The 19,369-nt window shown below is 41.6% G+C and overlaps 1 protein-coding gene across 1 annotated transcript; it reads right to left on the reverse strand.

Annotated features, from left to right (window-relative positions):
• Positions 1-9,294: 9,294 nt before the first annotated feature.
• fam81b (family with sequence similarity 81 member B) lies at positions 9,295-19,108 on the reverse strand (the record flags this gene model as incomplete). The annotated part of the gene is made up of 7 exons (XM_080839785.1): positions 9,295-9,428; positions 11,260-11,455; positions 11,988-12,123; positions 14,014-14,120; positions 15,172-15,301; positions 17,726-17,844; positions 18,908-19,108. The coding sequence occupies 7 exons, from the start codon at positions 19,106-19,108 to the stop codon at positions 9,295-9,297; spliced, it is 1,023 nt and encodes a 340-aa protein (XP_080695911.1).
• Positions 19,109-19,369: the final 261 nt, after the last annotated feature.

Below are 19,369 nucleotides of genomic sequence, written 5' to 3' on the forward strand. Positions count from 1 at the left end.
CTAATATCTCACTAAAAATCTAAAAGTTCAAATTGAAGTCCAAAACAGAAAGCATTTGTGGATCAGAACTTCCCTATTCCTCTCCCATTAATCATCTCACAACCCCTCATATTTATCTGGTGTCCCTGCATATAAAACTAAAGTAGTTCAAACAAGCTTCATCGCACACGGATGCTTCAGTGTTACAGTGTAAACTCCTGTCAATGATGAGACTCCCACTCACGGGCGGGGGGACTTGGGCAGCACATTTCATGACTTGGATGTGTACCAAATGGTCGTAGATATGTCACCATTGGCCTTGCAAGGTTCAGGATGATTCTAAACAGCAGATGGCATGTTGAGCCACGTTCAACCTATCAAAAGGTGATTTTGATCCAAATGGGAGTTTTGTCAATATTAACACACCAGCATTGATGTGTATCATCACATTTCAGTCATATACCGGATAAAGGATCTCAATATTTCCTCCACCATTGTCTATAGCCTACCAGCAGGTCTCTTCACGTTAGGTCATAGGCAGGTTTCTAAAAAAACATGAGCCCTCAGTTATGGTCCTGTGGCGCCCCCCTCAGATTGAATAAGTGAATTTCAGAAAAAAACCTTGGAACCCAATTCTCAACAGGTAAATTCTTTCTTTGGTGTCCAGGATGCATCCTTCATGGATCTCATCATAGCTCCTATTTCAACAGGAGTGATTGCAGGACTATCTGGTCTGTAGACTGCCGTCACCAAAGGTTCTCTGTTTGCTTCGGTGTCCTGGCCTCTCTGCCCAATGTGTGTTGACCACAGTGTGCCAACCTCTCTGCCGAATGTGTGTTGACCACAGCGTGCCAACTCTGGAGATTTACACCCCTTCCACTTGCTGCAGTCCCCCGCAGCAAGTCGACACTTCTGTGTATCCATCGCCAAGTTAAAAACTGTAAAAACACAGCATATTTACTGTGACATGTTCTTTTCTGTTTGTGAATTGAATTCATATTTTGTGTTGTTTTGTGTTGTATGTTGTATGTGTGTTGTATGTGTTGTATGTGAAGTGACCTTGGCTGTCCTGAGGGGTGCTTCTAAATCATATGACAATGTCACTCAATCCGCAGCTCAATATTGCAACCTCCCAGTTATTCCAAAAGGGTGAAAGAGCATGAAGCGATTTTCAACATTTTCAGGAGAAGCACTGACACAAAAAATCCAAACATTTGTAAAGAAGCAGAAAAATATTTCACAAAAAAACTTTCGTGAATTTTCACAAAATCATATATTACACATTGTTTTGAGATGTAGTAATGCAGTTCTGTTACAGTTTTTTACAATCGGATACACACTGAAATCAAAAGTGTAACACAATTATCAAAACCTTCACTCAAGGAGCAAAACAACGGCTCAGATCTGCACAACTATAAGCACATTTAAACATCACACTTTTTGCGAAACCATACACACAAGTGATTTGTAAAGCACTAAACACACTTTCATGCTTTAGACACAGACGTATATCAAGAGGTCACTTCCTTGCAATTCCAAAACACTCTGTCAAGTTACCACACCTACGAGCCGGTCAAATAAACACAGCCATCAAGTGCCCAAGCACATGATCGCTTAATTGTAGACACAACAAACAGGTTTAAGCACTATAGAAATGCAGCAGATGAGTAACTGTAATCTGTCTTCAACCAAAATGGAAGGAGTCAAAAGAAGAAGAGTGGGGGTGAGAGGGGGAATCCACAGAGGAGGAGAAGGAGGAAGAGGCCGAGGCCATGCCATGAGGCTGAGGTCAAGGTGGAAGTAGAGGAAGAGGAAGACCTGTAGCAGGAGGAAAATATGCTCAAAGAAGAAGAAGACCAAATGTATCAAATACAGTAAACTTGAAAGGAGGACAGGCCCATATTCACACAAGAACAAGATATAGAGATCATAAACATGCTTTTGGCAAATACGTAATGCTATCAGGCTCAGAGAAATTCAAGCAAACGTTATCGGTGACCATGCCATTTTCAATACAGTAATATCCATCAGGTCTCTCAGTCAACACTGGCGACACTGACAAATCTGTACATTTTAATGTAAATGGAATTGTAACCTGTATTGGAAACATCTTTTCACCTTTGTCTGATATTTGCTGAGCTTACAGTGTTATGCACACTACTGAAGTAGCATGAAAACTGGGACATGTTTTGTTGTGATTCTCCATGTTGACATGTTGACTGATTTGGGTATATGGAGAGAATTACGTAAATAATATTTTCATCAGCATTGGTCTTGGGTAGTGTTTTTACTGTATTGTGTATTTTCACTTTCTCTGTGTACTTCACTTACACTACTCTAATCACTGAGAAGTAGTATTGCTAAAAGTGTTTTAGGTTTATAACAGAAGTGTGTAAGTGGTACAAACAGAATTCAGTATATGCAATGTGTGTGTTTCATATGGTAACAAAATATGGTTTTGTTAAATGAGTGTATAGATTTTACAAGTGTGTTTCATTTTGCAATGGATCTGATGTTTTTGCTCATTGGGTGTGTGGTTGTGCTTATTGTGTGAGGCGATTGAAAAGCAAAACAAAGCAGTAAAAATTGTGTGCATCCGATCGTAAAAAACTGTAAAATGTGTACATGCAAACTGACATAGGACAGAGCCTTCATTCTGTAAAAATATCTTCCATTTTGAAAAATGCTTCTATTTTTACACATTTGTGCTTCTAAGGTGAGTCATTGGTAGTTGTATTTCACCTGCCACTGGAACTCTGTCCCCCACCGTGAAGGTGGTTTGCTCAGCTGTAATGTGTGTCATCTGAAGGTCTATGTCAACAGGAAAGTCTATGTACTGGACTATGCAAAGCGCCTTGAGGCAATTTTATGGTTTTGGCACTATATAAATAAAATTGAATTGAATTGAATGTATGAGTGATGTATCAGTGAGTGTGCATATTCTAACTCTCTGTATTGCATAGTGTGTCTTGACAGCTCAACGTGTGTGTCTGGGATACATGCTGAATGGGGAATGCGGGTGGTGGTGCTTGAATCTTGTGTGTGTTGGTGTGCAGTGGCCATGCTGCTGACTGGGCTCTGCTCCATATATCTGGCACATGTCTGTGCTGACTCCGCTCTCTCCCTGCAGTGCTGCAGAGGGCTGCCTGCTGCTGGATATGGGGAACAACACCCAGAGACCTGATCAAATGTGACACTTGATTATTGCTCCTGGGAGTAGCCAGACCAGAGATTACATGTGCAGGCTCTAAATGTTTATGTGGGTTTGAGCATTTGTGTATCAGTGTACGAGTTAGATTTTCGTCGACAGAATATGCACAAATTGAATTCCGAGATTCAGCACCATGTTCCCCTCAAGGCCAGCTTTAAACTGAGAAGATTTTCATTAGATGACAAAAGAGCTTGATGATGCCAGGGTTTGCTGAACGCTCACATAATCTCATGATCAGCACTTTCAGCACCACGCTGTGAGAATGCCTTGTTCCCGAAGAGGATGTTTCTGTACACTGGCGGCAACCATTCAGGTGATTCATACAACATGTCTGCTGAGCCTTGCCTCTTTTTGAGCTGTTTTTAATGTTCTCTCTTGTGTTTAAATCACCTCTTCCCTACACACTCATCTGCATTCATCAGGTTTCTGTCGCCCTTCGCCTGATTCCCCTCCCCTACCCATCTCTCCATCCCTCTTTACGTGAATGTTGCAGATGACTTGGATCCAGTTTTGCCCACAGTATGATCTGATGCAAGCTGTGTGAAAATGAACAAAAATGAGTTATACAGTAGCACCATACTCAAAAGAGGTCCCTTTAGATTCCAATGCTTTAGATGACTATAATACAATCTTAAGATTATTAGTATTCCCCACCTACGTACTAAAAATGTTACACATTTGTAATATTCATCACATATTTTCTGTCATGAAAGTGTTATTGCAACCTTCTGTGTGTGTTGGAAATTCTCTTTATTTGGAATAACCCCTTGAAATGTACCATCTCGTTTCACCATCAGACAGTAAACATACATTACATGAACATAAAACAACATAGAAACAACAACAAGACAGGACAAACAAAATTTGTTACAAAAACAACACAACAAACGATCAGTAGAATTGCAGCAAGACATCAGATACATACCGAATTACACGACTGCGCTCCAAGCGGAGCACAACAATGTGTGTATTTGTGTATGCAAATGTGTTTGGGTATTTTGGAAATGTTACATTAATGTTCCTTTGCTTCCTAAAAAATGTTTTTTTAAATACATTTTCTAATGTTATTAGAACACTATCAGTTGACCAAATACTTTTTCTCCAAACCTTGTTAGTGCAATGTTGTCGTTTAAGCCTTACAAGGTTATAGAAGTTGCATTTGCACTGTGATTCCTGTCTCGTCCTGTCTTCTCTTTCTCTCATTTACACGCGCGCACACACACACACTCACACACACACACACACACACACACACACACACACACACACACACACACAAACACACACACACACACAAACACACACACACACACACACACACACACACTCTCTCTCTCTCACAGACACACACGCACACACACTCTCACCGCACCTGCACACGCCCACGCACACACACACACACACACACACACACACGCACAAAACAAATGAAAGGGCAAAGGAAGACCAAACATCCCTCCAGCTGGTTAACCTGAGGGTGGCATTGTCAGAGATGAGCTGGCTGATGATGTAGCCCAACCATATAAATTGAGGTGCTGACAGGGGCCAAACAGACATCAGGATCAGGGAGGATCAACAGGCTTTTCCACTCACTCATGTGTCCCAAGGCACTTCTGGAGATGAGATGAATGCCATGTCAGAGTCATAATCTGGGCTAAGAACTAAGATATATATAGTGTATATATCAGGCACGGCGCCATGGGTGGGCCTGGGTGGGCCTGGGCCCGCCCATTTCTGGCCAGGCCCACCCGAATCTTTCAAAGAAGGAAAAAATATATATACAAGATTATACAATGTATTATATTTTCCAAGTCTACGATCAAAGAAATTGTAAGCATGTACGAATTGTGTGGATATAATTTGTATTAAAAAAAGTGATGCTTATGACGGTTGCGACGTGGACCAAGTCTTGTCATTAGCGTCAGTTGAATGTTTGGCCGCGTTCTACCTCAGAGCAGCAGTCGAGCTTTCGGAAGTTGGTATTTCTCCTGTGTGCAGATTTAGTTCGGTTCGGTGTATTTTGATTTCAGTGCCAAACAAGTAGGCCCTAAGGCTACTTTATTGCGATACTTTTAAACGCTCAAACCACAAAATGAGCCAAAAGTCAGTGAAGTCACTGTCACAACCCAGGGTCCATCCGGATCATCAGGACCAGCTGCTGCTAGCAATGTTAAAATGTGAATAAGTCTTTTAGCCTTCTTGTCTACATTTTTATTGTATTTGGAATATTCTGAATGAAAAAGAAAACCAATTCATTTCAATAAACTGTATCTGTGTCATCTTTGATTTTCTGGATAATAATTATCAATAATTATCAACTTGCTCTTATTGCTTATTGTGAGAAGCTGCAACATTTATGTCCCGTAAGGCACCTTGTAGAATTAGCCTGGGGTACGTTACGTTACCAAGTTCCAGTTTACTCCCGTGAGATCTGTACTGTAAACCAACAGTTGTGTTTTCAGTACGTGTGTAGTAGTGGGATTTGATATGATGATATTGATTTGTCACACCTCCTTATAGTTTAAATAATATAATTAGCATATACATGCATGTTGTATGTGACACATTTTGGATGTGGGTAGGCTAATGTCTGAAGAAACAGAAGAAAACAGATGTGAAGTAGCAGCGAAATGTTAGCACATCATCCACATGGCTCGCTAGCAGTGCTGGTTGTGATGAACCGTGTCTGTCTGGATTAAAACGGAATAATCGCAAGAAGTCCTGCTATCAAGACAACGTTTTAAGGTAGGACGTTTGGTTATTCATTTTGCCCACTGCTGTGGCACATTTACTTGGGCTAATATGGTTTTGTTTTGAAACATTGTCTTCAAAGTGATGGAAGAGTCGCGTTTTAAAACGGGACGCGAGCAAATGCATTGATTCCAATGGTACGGCGCGTTAAGCGTGCGCGCCACTTCTCAACCACGCGTTGCGTCTTTGAAGCATTTTTTAGGTGCGCTTAAAAGTTGAACTATTCTCAACTTTCCAGCGCAAGGTAGGGAAGCGCACCGCTTCTGTTTTGGCCGCAGCACTTTGCCAAGGCGTTACTGAAGCATTTCTGCCTGAAAAAAGACGCGTATGTGTATTTGAGCCCTTATTGGGTCAACATGTTTTTGACGACTTTATGTTTATGAAGTGCCACCCAAAAATGTTATGGCCCACCCGAAGCTGAATTTCTGGCGCCGTGCCTGGTATATATATATATATATATATATATATATTAGTGCTGTCAGTTTAACTCGTTATTAACGGAGTTAACGCGAACCCATTTTAACGCCGTTCATTTTTTTATCGCGCGATTAACGCGATGTAAAAAAAAAAAATTAAAAAAAAAAGAACTTTTTTTTTTTTTTTTTTTTTTTTTTTAGATCAACCTTATTTTGCCCTCCCAAACTTTGTAGTAGGCTAACGTCACGTTTGAGTGAATGATGAGCGCGATACAGCGAAATGGATGATAAAAAGCTTCTGAATAGAAAGTTTACCTTTAAAAGTTGTGTTGTGCAAAAGAAGTGAGCTTCACTGTTGTCTGAAAATGTCAACAGGCAGCTGGCAGCAAAAAATATTAAGCCATGGTTTAACTGCACTATAGGCTGAGTCCATGTTTATCTTAAATGTGCACTTTATAATTTTATTTTGTACCGCCCTGTTCGGCAATGTTTAAAGCAAGCCAATCCACTTTTCCATGTTGATAACAGCATTCAAATAAAATAAAAATGATGGAAAAAAAATTATTGAAGGGGGCATTTAGAATAGATACATTTTGCGATCGCGATTAATTTTGATTAATTTAATCGCGATTAATTTTGAGTTAACTATGACAAAAATGCGATTAATCGCGATTAAATATTTTAATCGTTTGACAGCACTAATATATATACATTTATAGTAGGGCTGTCAAAATTAACGCGTTAATCTATGAGATTATTGTGGCCGAAATTAATGCGATAAAATATTTTAACGCAGTTAACGCAACTTTGTTGACCCCGTTGACCCCCGACACGAAACCACCGTGTGCCTGCAGTCAGTTAGATAGGAGAGACCGAGGTGGTAGTGGAAGATTGAGAGAGCTGAGGGATTGTTTTGGGCTGATAATTTCTGTTTAAGAGGCAAAATGACAGAACGACCGACAAAACTCAAGTTGTATGTAACATTTGTGAAGCTGAATTTAGCTATCACAGAAGTTTGTCAGACCTTAATCGCACAAGCGACACACTGCACAGGTGAATACATGGAGGCGACACAGGAGACACACACATGCACAAGCAGGCCTGAGGTCGTTTGTGAATTTAGCTACCGCATTTATCCCATCCCAGACTGTCCTTCCTCCAGGACTCCAGGAGCAGTAGGCAGCCTTTAGGCGCCCGGGGACCAGGTGAGGTGAATTGTCTGTCTTGGTCAGGGACTGACGAAGAGTGTTCTATTGCATGTTTTTTCTGTTGGGGTTCTAAGTGGAGGAACCCCTTGTGAACACGGGGAAAACATTCAAACTAAATCACATGCACCTGCATTCACACACACGCGCACACACACACACACACACACACACACACACACACACACACACACACACACACACACACACACACACACACACACACACACACACACACACACACACACACACACACACACACACACACAAAATACACTCTTTTCTTGGTGACCTCAGGTCTACATCTGCTCATTGCTTTTGACAAAGTGATTATTGGTATGGAATTTCGTGGCGATAAGATTAGCACTGTTGCTATAGATCTGTGTCAATAGTGTATAATCCGTGCCCCCTAAAGTATAGGTGGCGCACTGACAGCAGTTGACCCGGATTCTATTCCTGGCCAAAGCTGGTTGCCTCTGTATGGACGCTTTCATGCCTAATGGTAATGAATTCGTTATGGTCAGTAACTTTAATCAATTTGTAATGTAACAAAGTTACTGAATAAACCTACGTCCTACAATGACTAAGCCACGTCAAGGAGGCGAGTCGCAGGAGGCACTGGCACAAGATTGGTTTCCAGATCACACAACTCTAAAAGCTTTTCAGTCCAGCCCATTCTGGGATTAAATTGCCCAGTGAACTCAATTTCACTCCTTGTATTATTTTACAATGTCTGAGGCCATATTCACACACAACCCCTGCATTGCAAACCCTAATGGTATGTTTGTGAGTGTATGTGTTTGTATATAATTTATAAGTGCCAGCATGTGTCTGTGTGTGTGTGTGTGAGAGAGAGAGGAAGAGTGGAATAATGTAATGTAAGTACAGCTGAAACGGGTCTCAGATACAGATATTTTCCCACTCTGTATTTGAGCATTTTATATTCATCTTTTAACAGCACACACTTAATTGAAACATTAAGTAATGCAGCTGCCCCATCAAAAACATGCCTTGCAGAGGTGACTACACAAGTAACGATTCATTAATGATGACAAACACATGAACAGTGAAGAGGTTTGCATGGAACTGCAAAGGAGACCATTAAAACCTTAACATTCTAAATAGATTTATTTCTATTTATTTACACTGCTGTTAATGGAGGTAAGATCATACAACATCAGACAATACAACACTTTTTGTAGTTAGTGGGAAAAGGCTGTGTGCTACTCCATCTGGATCTATTGCTCAGTGAGATATCGTGGACCATACATATTTAAACAGACTCTGATTCGGGTACAATCATACATAACAAGGGTATGATTTAAATTTTGCCTGTCTTTTGATCTGAAATACCCTTGTATTATTCTTTCTGATTTAATCATGTCAGAATTCATTCAGAGCAATTCATTTCACAGTGCTTCTGTGTGGCAAAAGAGTTGGAATGTAATCTGGTTTCCTACCCTCAACTCTTGCATGGAGCCCTTTTACCGCATGAAAGCCTGTAATCAGTGTCCACAAACTTCCTGTCCTGCCCAGTATATCCGCAGATCGATATCTCTACCCCCCTTCACAGTGAGTATTTTATAATGGTTGCATCCTAAAACAATGGCTGTTGATAGGTGAATGTGTAAGGAAAATAATGAGGGAATGGGTTGGAGAATCAGACAGCTTAGTCAGCAGCCATAAAGTTGCCACAGGCATAGGTCTAAAGTCTGCTGAGGTGAGCTGGATCTCAAACATCTCTCAGACCAGCCATCTTTCTGCGGATCTGTTTGATATCTCGCTGCAGTGTCTCCTTATCCAGCTCAGCCTTGGTGTCACTGATATGCTTCAATGAGTCAATGGCTTCATGAATGGATTGGAACCCTGGTCAACCGAGGGAACACACACACACACACACACACACACACACACACACACACACACACACACACACACACACACACACACACACACACACACACACACACACACACACACACACACACACACAGGAAGAGACTTTGAATTATAGACTCTTTGGCACTTGGGGTAATTGCTTTTGTGCCAGAGTGCTGTGCAATTCGTGACCCATCAATAATGCAATGCCCAATATCTTTTTCTTTATATTCCTCCCTTTTCATCTTCTAACGCCTCATTCACCTCCATGCTAACAGTCATTTTCTGGATTTAGAGGGAGTGCATTGGCTTTTTTTTCAATTATTTTGTGAGAAGCAGGGCTCGATTTGAGCAAGATCCTGTTTTTGACTGCACATATTTGCACAGAACTAGTTCCTCTACCAAAATATTAATACTAAAAAATAAATCCATGTAGTGATAGTGGTATGTGGTGGCGTGTCATGAAAGTATGATATTTAATAGTTTAATGATGGTGGTGTGTGAGTCATTAATATATGATAGTTAATAGTTTGTGGGACGTTAGGTTCCTTCAGCTGCCCATCCGGCTCAAATGAAAGATTTGGGCCTTTAAACCCATACTGTATATGAGAACCATTAGACTCAATAAGAAACGATGCATGGAAGTGCCTGCGTCCAAACTCCAAAATCCAAACTCTTCTTTCCTTCAACCTTTGTTTGTTTTTTTGCAACATGTATCGTCTTCATGCAAGAGAACTATACATGTAAATGTTCTATTTAGAAGTCCATTTTCCAAAGATTTTTAATGGAGAAGTAATTGGAATATGTAAGCCTACTTTTATCTCTTCTGTCATTCTTTCTTTTCCCATTGAAGTTACTGGTGAATGGGTTCTTTGCCTATTTTGGATGCATTTTAAATCTGATTAAAGCGATAGAGCAATCACTCAGGTCATGGAGTGTTGCCTGAAGTGTGTGGAGTTTTGTGACACGTGAGCTAATGTTTCTGATATTTCAACCTCAGCAGCAAGGAGGAAAATGATAAAATGTCAAAAAGACAATCAAATGTGTTGAATTTCTGTTGCTTTTCATGGTTGTAAATAGACATTTCGGCCATAATTCCTTTTTCACACATGTAGCAGAAAGAAAAGAACTTGACAGGGAAGTGAATGAACAATCAATAAGAAAGAGAGAGAGAAAGAGAGAGAGAGCGCATAGCATGCTGTAAACAGTTTTTTCTACGTGCCTCCCCCCCATTGATCTACAGTGATTATTGTGAATGCTCTGATTGTTAATACATAATGATTTGTTTGCGAGGACAGTGGACACCTAGGCATTGTCTACTGTGCTCCAGGTACGGTGGATTTTTCCCTTTGACTTGTTTTCATTCCCCTGATCAGACGGAACAGCACTCTCTCTGTGTCCTGAGACCTCCTGATTTACAAATGAAGCACCATTGAGAGGTGACTGTTTCATGGATGGTTCCATTTACTCTCTCTAAGAATCTATGCCCATCCATCTGTCTGTCTGCCTGCCTGTTTGCCTATCTGTCTGTTTCACTTGCCAACTCAGACATCTCTCTATGTGTCCTCTGTGCCAGGGCCATTGCTGTGGGTGAGGCTGGCAGGACATTGGCATTGGGTGGGTAGCAGAGGGCAGACGTTCCCCCCGGGAGACGGAGTGGACCAAACAAGGCACACGCTGTTCCACCTGCTCACACTTTGTCCCCGTGTCCCCAAATATGACACAGTGCTGACTGCATGTACCGTAGTTTAGTGTTTGGACTGTTTTAAATTCTGGCAGAAACCAAACAGCTAATCCAGGCTGCTGCAGCAGAACTCACCAGAGCGGTACTCGCTCCTGATGTCGTCCAACTCGTGTCTCAGGCTCTTCTCCAGGCTGCTGAGGCGAGCCTTGTGTTTGCTTTCGGAGCGTTTGAGACGCTCCTCGGAGGATTCCTGCTCCAGTCGAGCCTCCACAGCCTCCAGGCGAGCTGAGAGGAGGCCCAGCTGCCTGTTGCACCTCCCCTCCACCTCCCTCTGGGGACACATTAGAGAGAGAGAGAGAGAGAGAGAGAGAGAGACAGAGTTCACTCATCACTCAAAAAAACAAATTGGTTTGCAATGGAATGCTTATGAAGTTAAAACACAGACAATAAAATGATCCTGTGTCTGTAGTTGCTGCTGTTGATGTCAGTGCTTGCAACTACATTGTTTATCATTTCCTCTGAAATATATGTTATGCAAAGCTTGGTGCTGTGTCGCCGGATTTATGGAGGGATCTGGCCATTCTTCTCAGCAGTGGAAATGAGCCAGCTGAATAATAGAGCTTTACTTCCAGCAAACCAGAATTTGTGCCTGGATGTTGTTCTCCTATTGGAGAATGACTCCCTTATTCTGAAATGCATTATTAGTTATTTCCGTTTTTGAATTATTGGTGAAACAAACACAGACAGACACAGACAGTAACACTATGGTCTCTTGTGTCTCCATCTCTCCTTCCTCTCTCTCTATCCCTCTCTCTCTCTCTCCCTCTCTCTCTCTCTCTCTCTCTCTCCTTCTTAAGATGTACCAGTCTGTCTTGCATAAGTGAGCTGAGCTGCTGGCTGCCATGTGCTTGTGCCTGCGCAGTGGTCTGCAGCTGCTGCTCCGTCCACCTCCTCAGTCTGGCAGCGTCCTGTTGCAGCTCCCTCAGGTCCTCAGACGCTCTGGACACACAGCATCAAGAGTCTCATGGGTAAATGCACCTCTGGACACACAGCACCAAGAGTCTCATGGGTAAATGCACCTCTGGACACACAGCACCAAGTGTCTCACTGGTAAATGCACCTCTGGACACACAGCACCAAGATTCTCACGGGTTAATGCACCTATGGACACACAGCACCAAGTGTCTCACTGGTAAATGCACCTCTGGACACACAGCACCAAGTGTCTCACTGGTAAATGCACCTCTGGACACACAGCACCAAGTGTCTCACTGGTAAATGCACCTCTGGACACACAGCATCAAGAGTCTCACTGGTAAATGCACCTCTGGACACACAGCATCAAGTGTCTCACGGGTTAATGCACGGAAATAAGACACCATCTCCTTCACATGTGGTCCTCACTTACAAGCATATGCCACACTGCTGTGCATTCATATTTTCAGGTGACAGCAGTAAATGCAAAAGCAGCAGGTGCTACACCTGGTGGGCAGTGCAGGTACGACATGATGAATTGCTATCAGCAAATCATAAAGGTGATTTTCTAACCAATTGCACTTGATGCCTAAAAGACATATGTGAGAGTGTTGCAAGTAGTGATATACATTCGGTCAATAAACCCATTTTTCTGTATTCTCTGTAGTGTATTGTGTCAATACTTGCAACACACTCAGATGTCGTTATGGCAGCCAGTGCAATTTAAAGCTGGCCCTTTAATAGACAGCATTTGTGTGTTGCTTTCTGCTTTGTCATGCTCCCATTGGTTCAACTGGCAGGTTGGTTGGATGGCGTTTAACTGCGGGGAAATACCATCTGTTCCCACCCCTCCAACAGTCAAAAGCCAGTGGGCCAGATCCCTGCCATGGGACCTCTGAGATCGGCTGTCATATTAATCAGCTCCTCAATTCATCTTTGTTGTGGCAATTTGTCAAGCCCACCTGGTGGACCACTAAAGTGTTACTGACTTTTTTGTGAGCATGTCTCTTGTCGAAATACCAGGTATAGCTATTTCCCCCATTACTCTCTCGCTTTCGAGTTTCAGTCCTCCCTTGACAGAAGAGACTTTCAGTTTTCTTAGCTCATCACTCTCTTTTCTGTCCCCTTCCTCTCTGATGAGCCGTTACTCTCCCCTCAATTTTCTCTATTTCTCTCACTTCCTCTTCCATTGCCCTCCTGTCTGAGAAAACACAGCAAGTGAGATGTGCTCAGACTGCAGATGAGATGGATCATGCCACCCCACCCCCAAATCTACCAGCAGTTAAATAACCTGCAAGAGCTAACCAGTGAAGTTGGCATACATAAATTGAGTCCATTCATCAAATGCTCTTGTTTTTCCAGTATCTATTTTAAGTAGCCTCTCACCTCCAATCCCCATCTTCTATCTTACTAAGAATCCTCAGAGGACAGTAACACTTCCTGTGTTTAAAACTGATCTGTTAAAGAATGGTTAAAACTGCACAGTTATAAACATGTTCTTAAGGAGTAAAACTTTATTGCTCCAAGAAATGCTTTTAGCTGTATTGAGTGCTGCAATCACCATTAATACTATTGATTTCCTTTCTGCACTCCTGGGACAATGTACTCAAGAGGAGTGGATGTCTGTTTAAGATCCGCAATAGACAATGACCTGAAATGTAATATTCTGGTCCAACAAGGTGTCTCTAGTGAACTAACTGGATTAGTTTCCAATCAGATTTCCACCCCTGTCTGTGTTAAAAGTATCTTTTAAAAAACACAAGCCGTGTTAGAGATAACAGTTGGCAGTTAGACATAACTAAGTAAAATGTTTTGATGAGCCAAGAACTCTTTTGGGGAATGTTGGGTAGTGCTTGGGTAATGGTTTATCTTGATAATGTAGATTAGTGGACCTAACCTACTAAGTTAACCTACTTCACATCCAAGCGCTGAATCTCCTTGGTTAAATCTCCACTGGTGTTCGTCTGCACGAGTAGCTGCTCTGTTTGTGTGCTCTTTAGTTTCATCACAGCCTGAGACAACTGAGACATGGATGGAAAAATGGCAACACATTTCAACACAACACAATTTTTACACAACACAACACAACCTAGCACAACACATTTCAACACAACACAACACAGCACAACACATTTCAACACAACACAACCAAGCACAATACATTTCAACACAACACAACCAAGCACAAAACATTTCAAAACAACACAACCTAGCACAACACATTTCAACACAACACCATTAACCTAACACAGCACAACACATCACAACCTAATACATTTCCATGCAGCATCGCACAGCACAACACATGTCAACACAACACAACACAACACATTTCAACACAACACATTTCAACACAACACAGCACAGCACAGCACAGCACAGCACAAACAAATACGTACATAACACCATTCTTACAATGCCTTTTTGTACCATAGTTGATTGTGTTCTTGTGTGTACACACACATCTGAACAGGAGCCTGCATGGGTCAGGGTGAATGCTGAAGGAGTTGCTGAGCCCAAATCACCATGTTTCCTTTCGCTTTCAATTACCTTTAAGGAAGCCCCCCGGATCCTCCCCTGGACGTAATGTATTCCTATCAGTGTGATTTATCATCCAGAGCCCGGACAGGGGGCTGACAGTGGGGAATTACTTAATATTAGAGTAAAACTATTCAGATAGAGGCAAAGACTTGCTACTGTGAATCCACTGTTACAATGTAAACAGCCAGTGAAATTCTACAATTTAAATCCGAAATACAAAGCCCATGGGCTTCATTGATCTCCATATGTTTCTGCAGTTGCAGGTCTTGTAGCTTAGTTGATTCTCACATGTACCTGCTAATGTGGTTTACTTTAGAACACAAAGAGGAATATGGATGTGTAAAGCCAGACAAAGATTCAAATAAATCAGTAAAAAGAGGTGCTTTATATTATCATATAATATTGGCTCACCATAATCAGTAAAAGGAAAATAAAAAATGTAGATGCCGATTATAATTCTTTGCTGATGTGCAAACTCAGGCGGCCTTTGTCAGCCTTGTTTTGAAACAGCATCAGTTTGTCTCATCTCACCTTCAGCTGCATGTCCTTGAGGCGAAGCTCCAGCTGAGAGCGGATCTCCACGATCTCCTGCTGCAGTCGGAGGACGTCCTTTGAGCCCGCGCTCACATCTCCAGAGAGTGTAGTGATACTGGCGTCACACCTGAGGCAGAACACACAGGAGGGTGAGTCCTTGTTGCATAACCACCACAGCCTACGACACACTGCAGTAGTGTGGTGAGCATGCACTGATCATAGCTGTAGACACACTACAGTAGGGCGGGGGTGGGGGGGTGTGCATGCACTGATCATACACTGTAAACCTGAACAAGTTCAGAGTACTTAAAACGTTTGATGTAACCGATTACATAAGAAAATTTGAGTACATATATATATTTTTTTAAAGTCTTAACTTAAAAATGATACATCGGCTATACTGATTTATTTTGTTGTCATTTTCATAATTTTTGAGTACTCTGAACTCATATTATTCCAAAATCGTACAGGATTTTGCCTCGTTGGATATTTGTGTTTCTCTGGGTCTTTCACAAACTAGTTATTACGCCCTTACAAGTTTTTGAAAGGGTATCTTCCTTACATTCCAACTTCTTGCGCAAGCTCTTACTGTAGAGAGAACTGCCATTGGTCAACCGCCTTCCCATTTACATCTGTGATTTAGCAGACGCTTTTATCCAAAGCGATTTACAAGGAATTTTGCATTTATAGATCAGGAGCAGTTTAGGGGTTCACACTTATACACTTGGTAAGGAGGAGTGGGGAGTTGAACTAGCAACCTTCCAACCTCTGGATTACTAAACGACTCTTCTACCTTAAGTCTGCTGTCTCCGTCTCTCATCACAAAAGCTTTGCAATGGTTTTCTCAACGACATTGATAACGTCAGATACTAAAAAAAAATTGAGTTATCAGGCAATATTTACTCAAACAAATACATTCCAATACAATTAAAACGTCTTCACTTGCTCAGAAAACTAATACATTTTAAGTTCGGTCAACTAAATACCAGGTTTTAAGTACTCAATACGTAATGTTAATGAGTTAATTGAACTGTCTGGGTTTACAGTGTAGCTGTAGCCCATTCTCACAGTGAGAAGACTGGACATTCCTCTCAAAATATAGAATGAACTGTTACGCCTTTTTGTTACATTACTGTTCTTGTTAGTCCGTCTTAAAATGAATTGGTGTGCATAAACTACATAAAATATACCAATAGTCTTTGATTTTAATGACTGAAATGGAAAACATTCATCCGAGTCAAATATTGCCCTATAAATTAAAATCCATGGCGGAACACAACCAATTATAAATTATACCCTTTTTGTCGTCTTAGACTGAATCAACTTTCAAGATCAGATTAATAGTGTCATTACGTAGCTGGTTTGGGACACCACTGGCCAGCTTCTTCCAGGGTTCCAAAATGTAGGGGAGCTGGAGGTAACTGGTGCCTGTCTTACTTGGACAGGGACAGACAGCAGCACACATGCACACTATACTGTACAGTAATAGGTGCACACACACAAACACTCATACACTGTCAAAGGGTAATCGTGTCGAGTCTTTTAGGGAACGCTCCGTTGACGGTTTAAAAAATGACAAAAAGTCCTATGCGTCTTCGATTAGGACGCAGTGATTATGCGCTTAGGAAACGCGGCATCACACACACACACACACACACACACACACACACACACACACACACAGACGCGCACACAAATTCTCTCTCACACACACACACATTCTATATTGTATTCTATATGTTAACCCTGTTTAAATGTTACAAAAAAATTGACATGCCAATAAAGTTTATTTGAACTGAATTGGATTTGAGAGACGCATACAAACTGTGTATTACAGTCAATCTCTGAATCACTTAGGATCATAATTGAAAGAAACTAGGAATGTCATTCCCTTTTAAGGCACACAAATACAAACACACGCACACAAATACAAACAAAGAAAAGGGGAGAGACAGCGAGACTACTGGCCCTGCCTGATCAATGGCAGGTCATCGAAGAAGCTAATACTGAGACCTCATGCTCGTACACTCTGCCATCAGACTGATTCATTGTATGGATTTCCCTGACGATGCCGCCATGTCACCAAATAATAGATTTCTTTGTATTGAAGGAAAGGAACGGTACTTTTTCCTAGAGCTGTCATTTCTTTCTCATTAGGCCCCTCAGAGTAGACAAACATCCTCATTCACTTATTTGTTCCCAATAAACAAGCTTCCACTATCTGCAAATGAACGGTGTATTCAAATTCAGAAATAATTGCAAACTATACCATGCAAACAAATGCCAAACGTTGCAGACAATGTTGCACACTCACTCATCATGTGGCTCACAGAATATTTTTTGCATATTTTTGGGGAAATTTTCATTGTGTACCAAAACACAGCAATGTCTTTTGTGATGTCTTTTCCAAACACGTGTTCACACACATTACATTACCAGAACACAATAGCCATCGTAAAGGGCAATGCGGTTCTCCACAGGCTCTGTTTTTCACTAGGTGAAGCTCGGTGAACTAGGTGACACAGCCTGTGTTCAGTGACATTAACGGTACCTGGCCACTCTGCCCCTGAGGTCTCCGATGCCAGCCAGGTTCTTCTGGTCCAGGCTCTGTACAGTGAGCGAGGTGCCTGATGCAACCACGTCTCTCTGGGCGATCTGGGTCTCAAGCACCTAAAGGAGGCAGACCAGATACAGTACTTCCGGGTTACATGCACACTTCTCTAGTACATACTTCTCACATTAGTATTACACAAATGACTTTCACTGATTTTCACTTCACAGCGTTTTGCACAATCAGAACTGAAACCTGGCAGTTTTGAGCAGTCCATCCTTTCATAACCTTGACAGCTTAATTTGGCATTTGTGGTTTTCATAAACAATTTTAGAGTTTAATATGCAAGGGGTGTCACGGGTACTGAGTTACACACTACAGACAGAAGACAGAAGCAATATGGGGTGTGGTAATCTAACTAACTCCTCTGCTTTTGCGCAAAATAGTCTGTCGTTATGTCATCATTCTGCTGAGGCAGACGCCTGCTCCTCCAGTTATGAGCTCAAAGGTTGATTTAATGATTTAATCTACTTTATGCCCACCTCTCTTAATTTGTTTCCTTCAGCTTAATGGTTTCACTGGCATAGATTCCAAAACGTCTTGGCAATTGGTGGATAACACTAAAAGATTTGTTTTTTTGCTTATTATATGAGAAATGCGCCTTTTGAAAGCTCACCGAGCCCAGTATGCAATGCCCTTTTGTCAGAGCAGATTACATTTGGCCAACTATTAGGTGACAGATACTAATACAATCAAAGAAGGCATAGCATATACTATAGGCCTGTGTGAAATAAACCTATAGTGGGGTCCAAAAAAGACATTGAATAAAAGCTTGTTATATCTTTGACTGAAGTTAGTTCACTTAATTCTTAATCAAAACTGGCTCTGTGACACTCCTTTGCCTAATGTTGTTTGTGTTGTGTTGACCGGCATAGTTGAAAATGTGAATGTTGCAATGTTCCTATAACAGTAGCCTACTAGCATATACCTGGACATCAGTGCTGATTTGTTTTACAGTGTTAGCAGTGTTGTGCCTTATCTGTGTCAGTGCAGGCTTAACTGTATTGCTGCTGAGCTGATGATACTGTACCTGAATGCCAGCTCTGAGCTGTTTGATTAAGTATATGATACTGTACCTGAATGTCAGCGCTGAGCTGTTTGATTAAGTTTACGATACTGTACCTGAATGTCAGCACTGAGCTGTTTGACGATGTGAGTGATGGTGTGGATGTGGTTCTCCAGGAGCCCTCTGGATGATGACTCAGCCAGCAGTGAGCCATGAGTGGAGTGCAGGCTGGCCACCATATCATCCTTTATCTGCAGTGCCTGCTGGAGCAGAGCCGCCAGTGTCCGCTCCTGGTTGGACAAGCGACCCTCTAGCATTACTGACCTGTGGCAAGGCCAAAATCTACATCAGTGAAACTGTAGTAATCTATGGATTTGTGGTCTCTTTACTGGCTCCTGTGTTTGTAATATTTTAAGGTAATTGCAATGATTTGTGATTGTGGTTGGTTGCAGACAGGGTTGGGAGGATTATTTTAGAAATGTATTCCGATACAATTACTGATTACCTGTTAAAAATTGTATTCAGTAACCTAATCCAAGTATCACAATATTAAAATAATGTATCTTGATTACTTTCCG

The sequence above is a fragment of the Sprattus sprattus genome (genome assembly GCF_963457725.1).
Source record: "Sprattus sprattus genome assembly, chromosome: 5".
In the NCBI taxonomy this organism is placed as follows: Eukaryota; Metazoa; Chordata; class Actinopteri; order Clupeiformes; family Clupeidae; genus Sprattus; species Sprattus sprattus.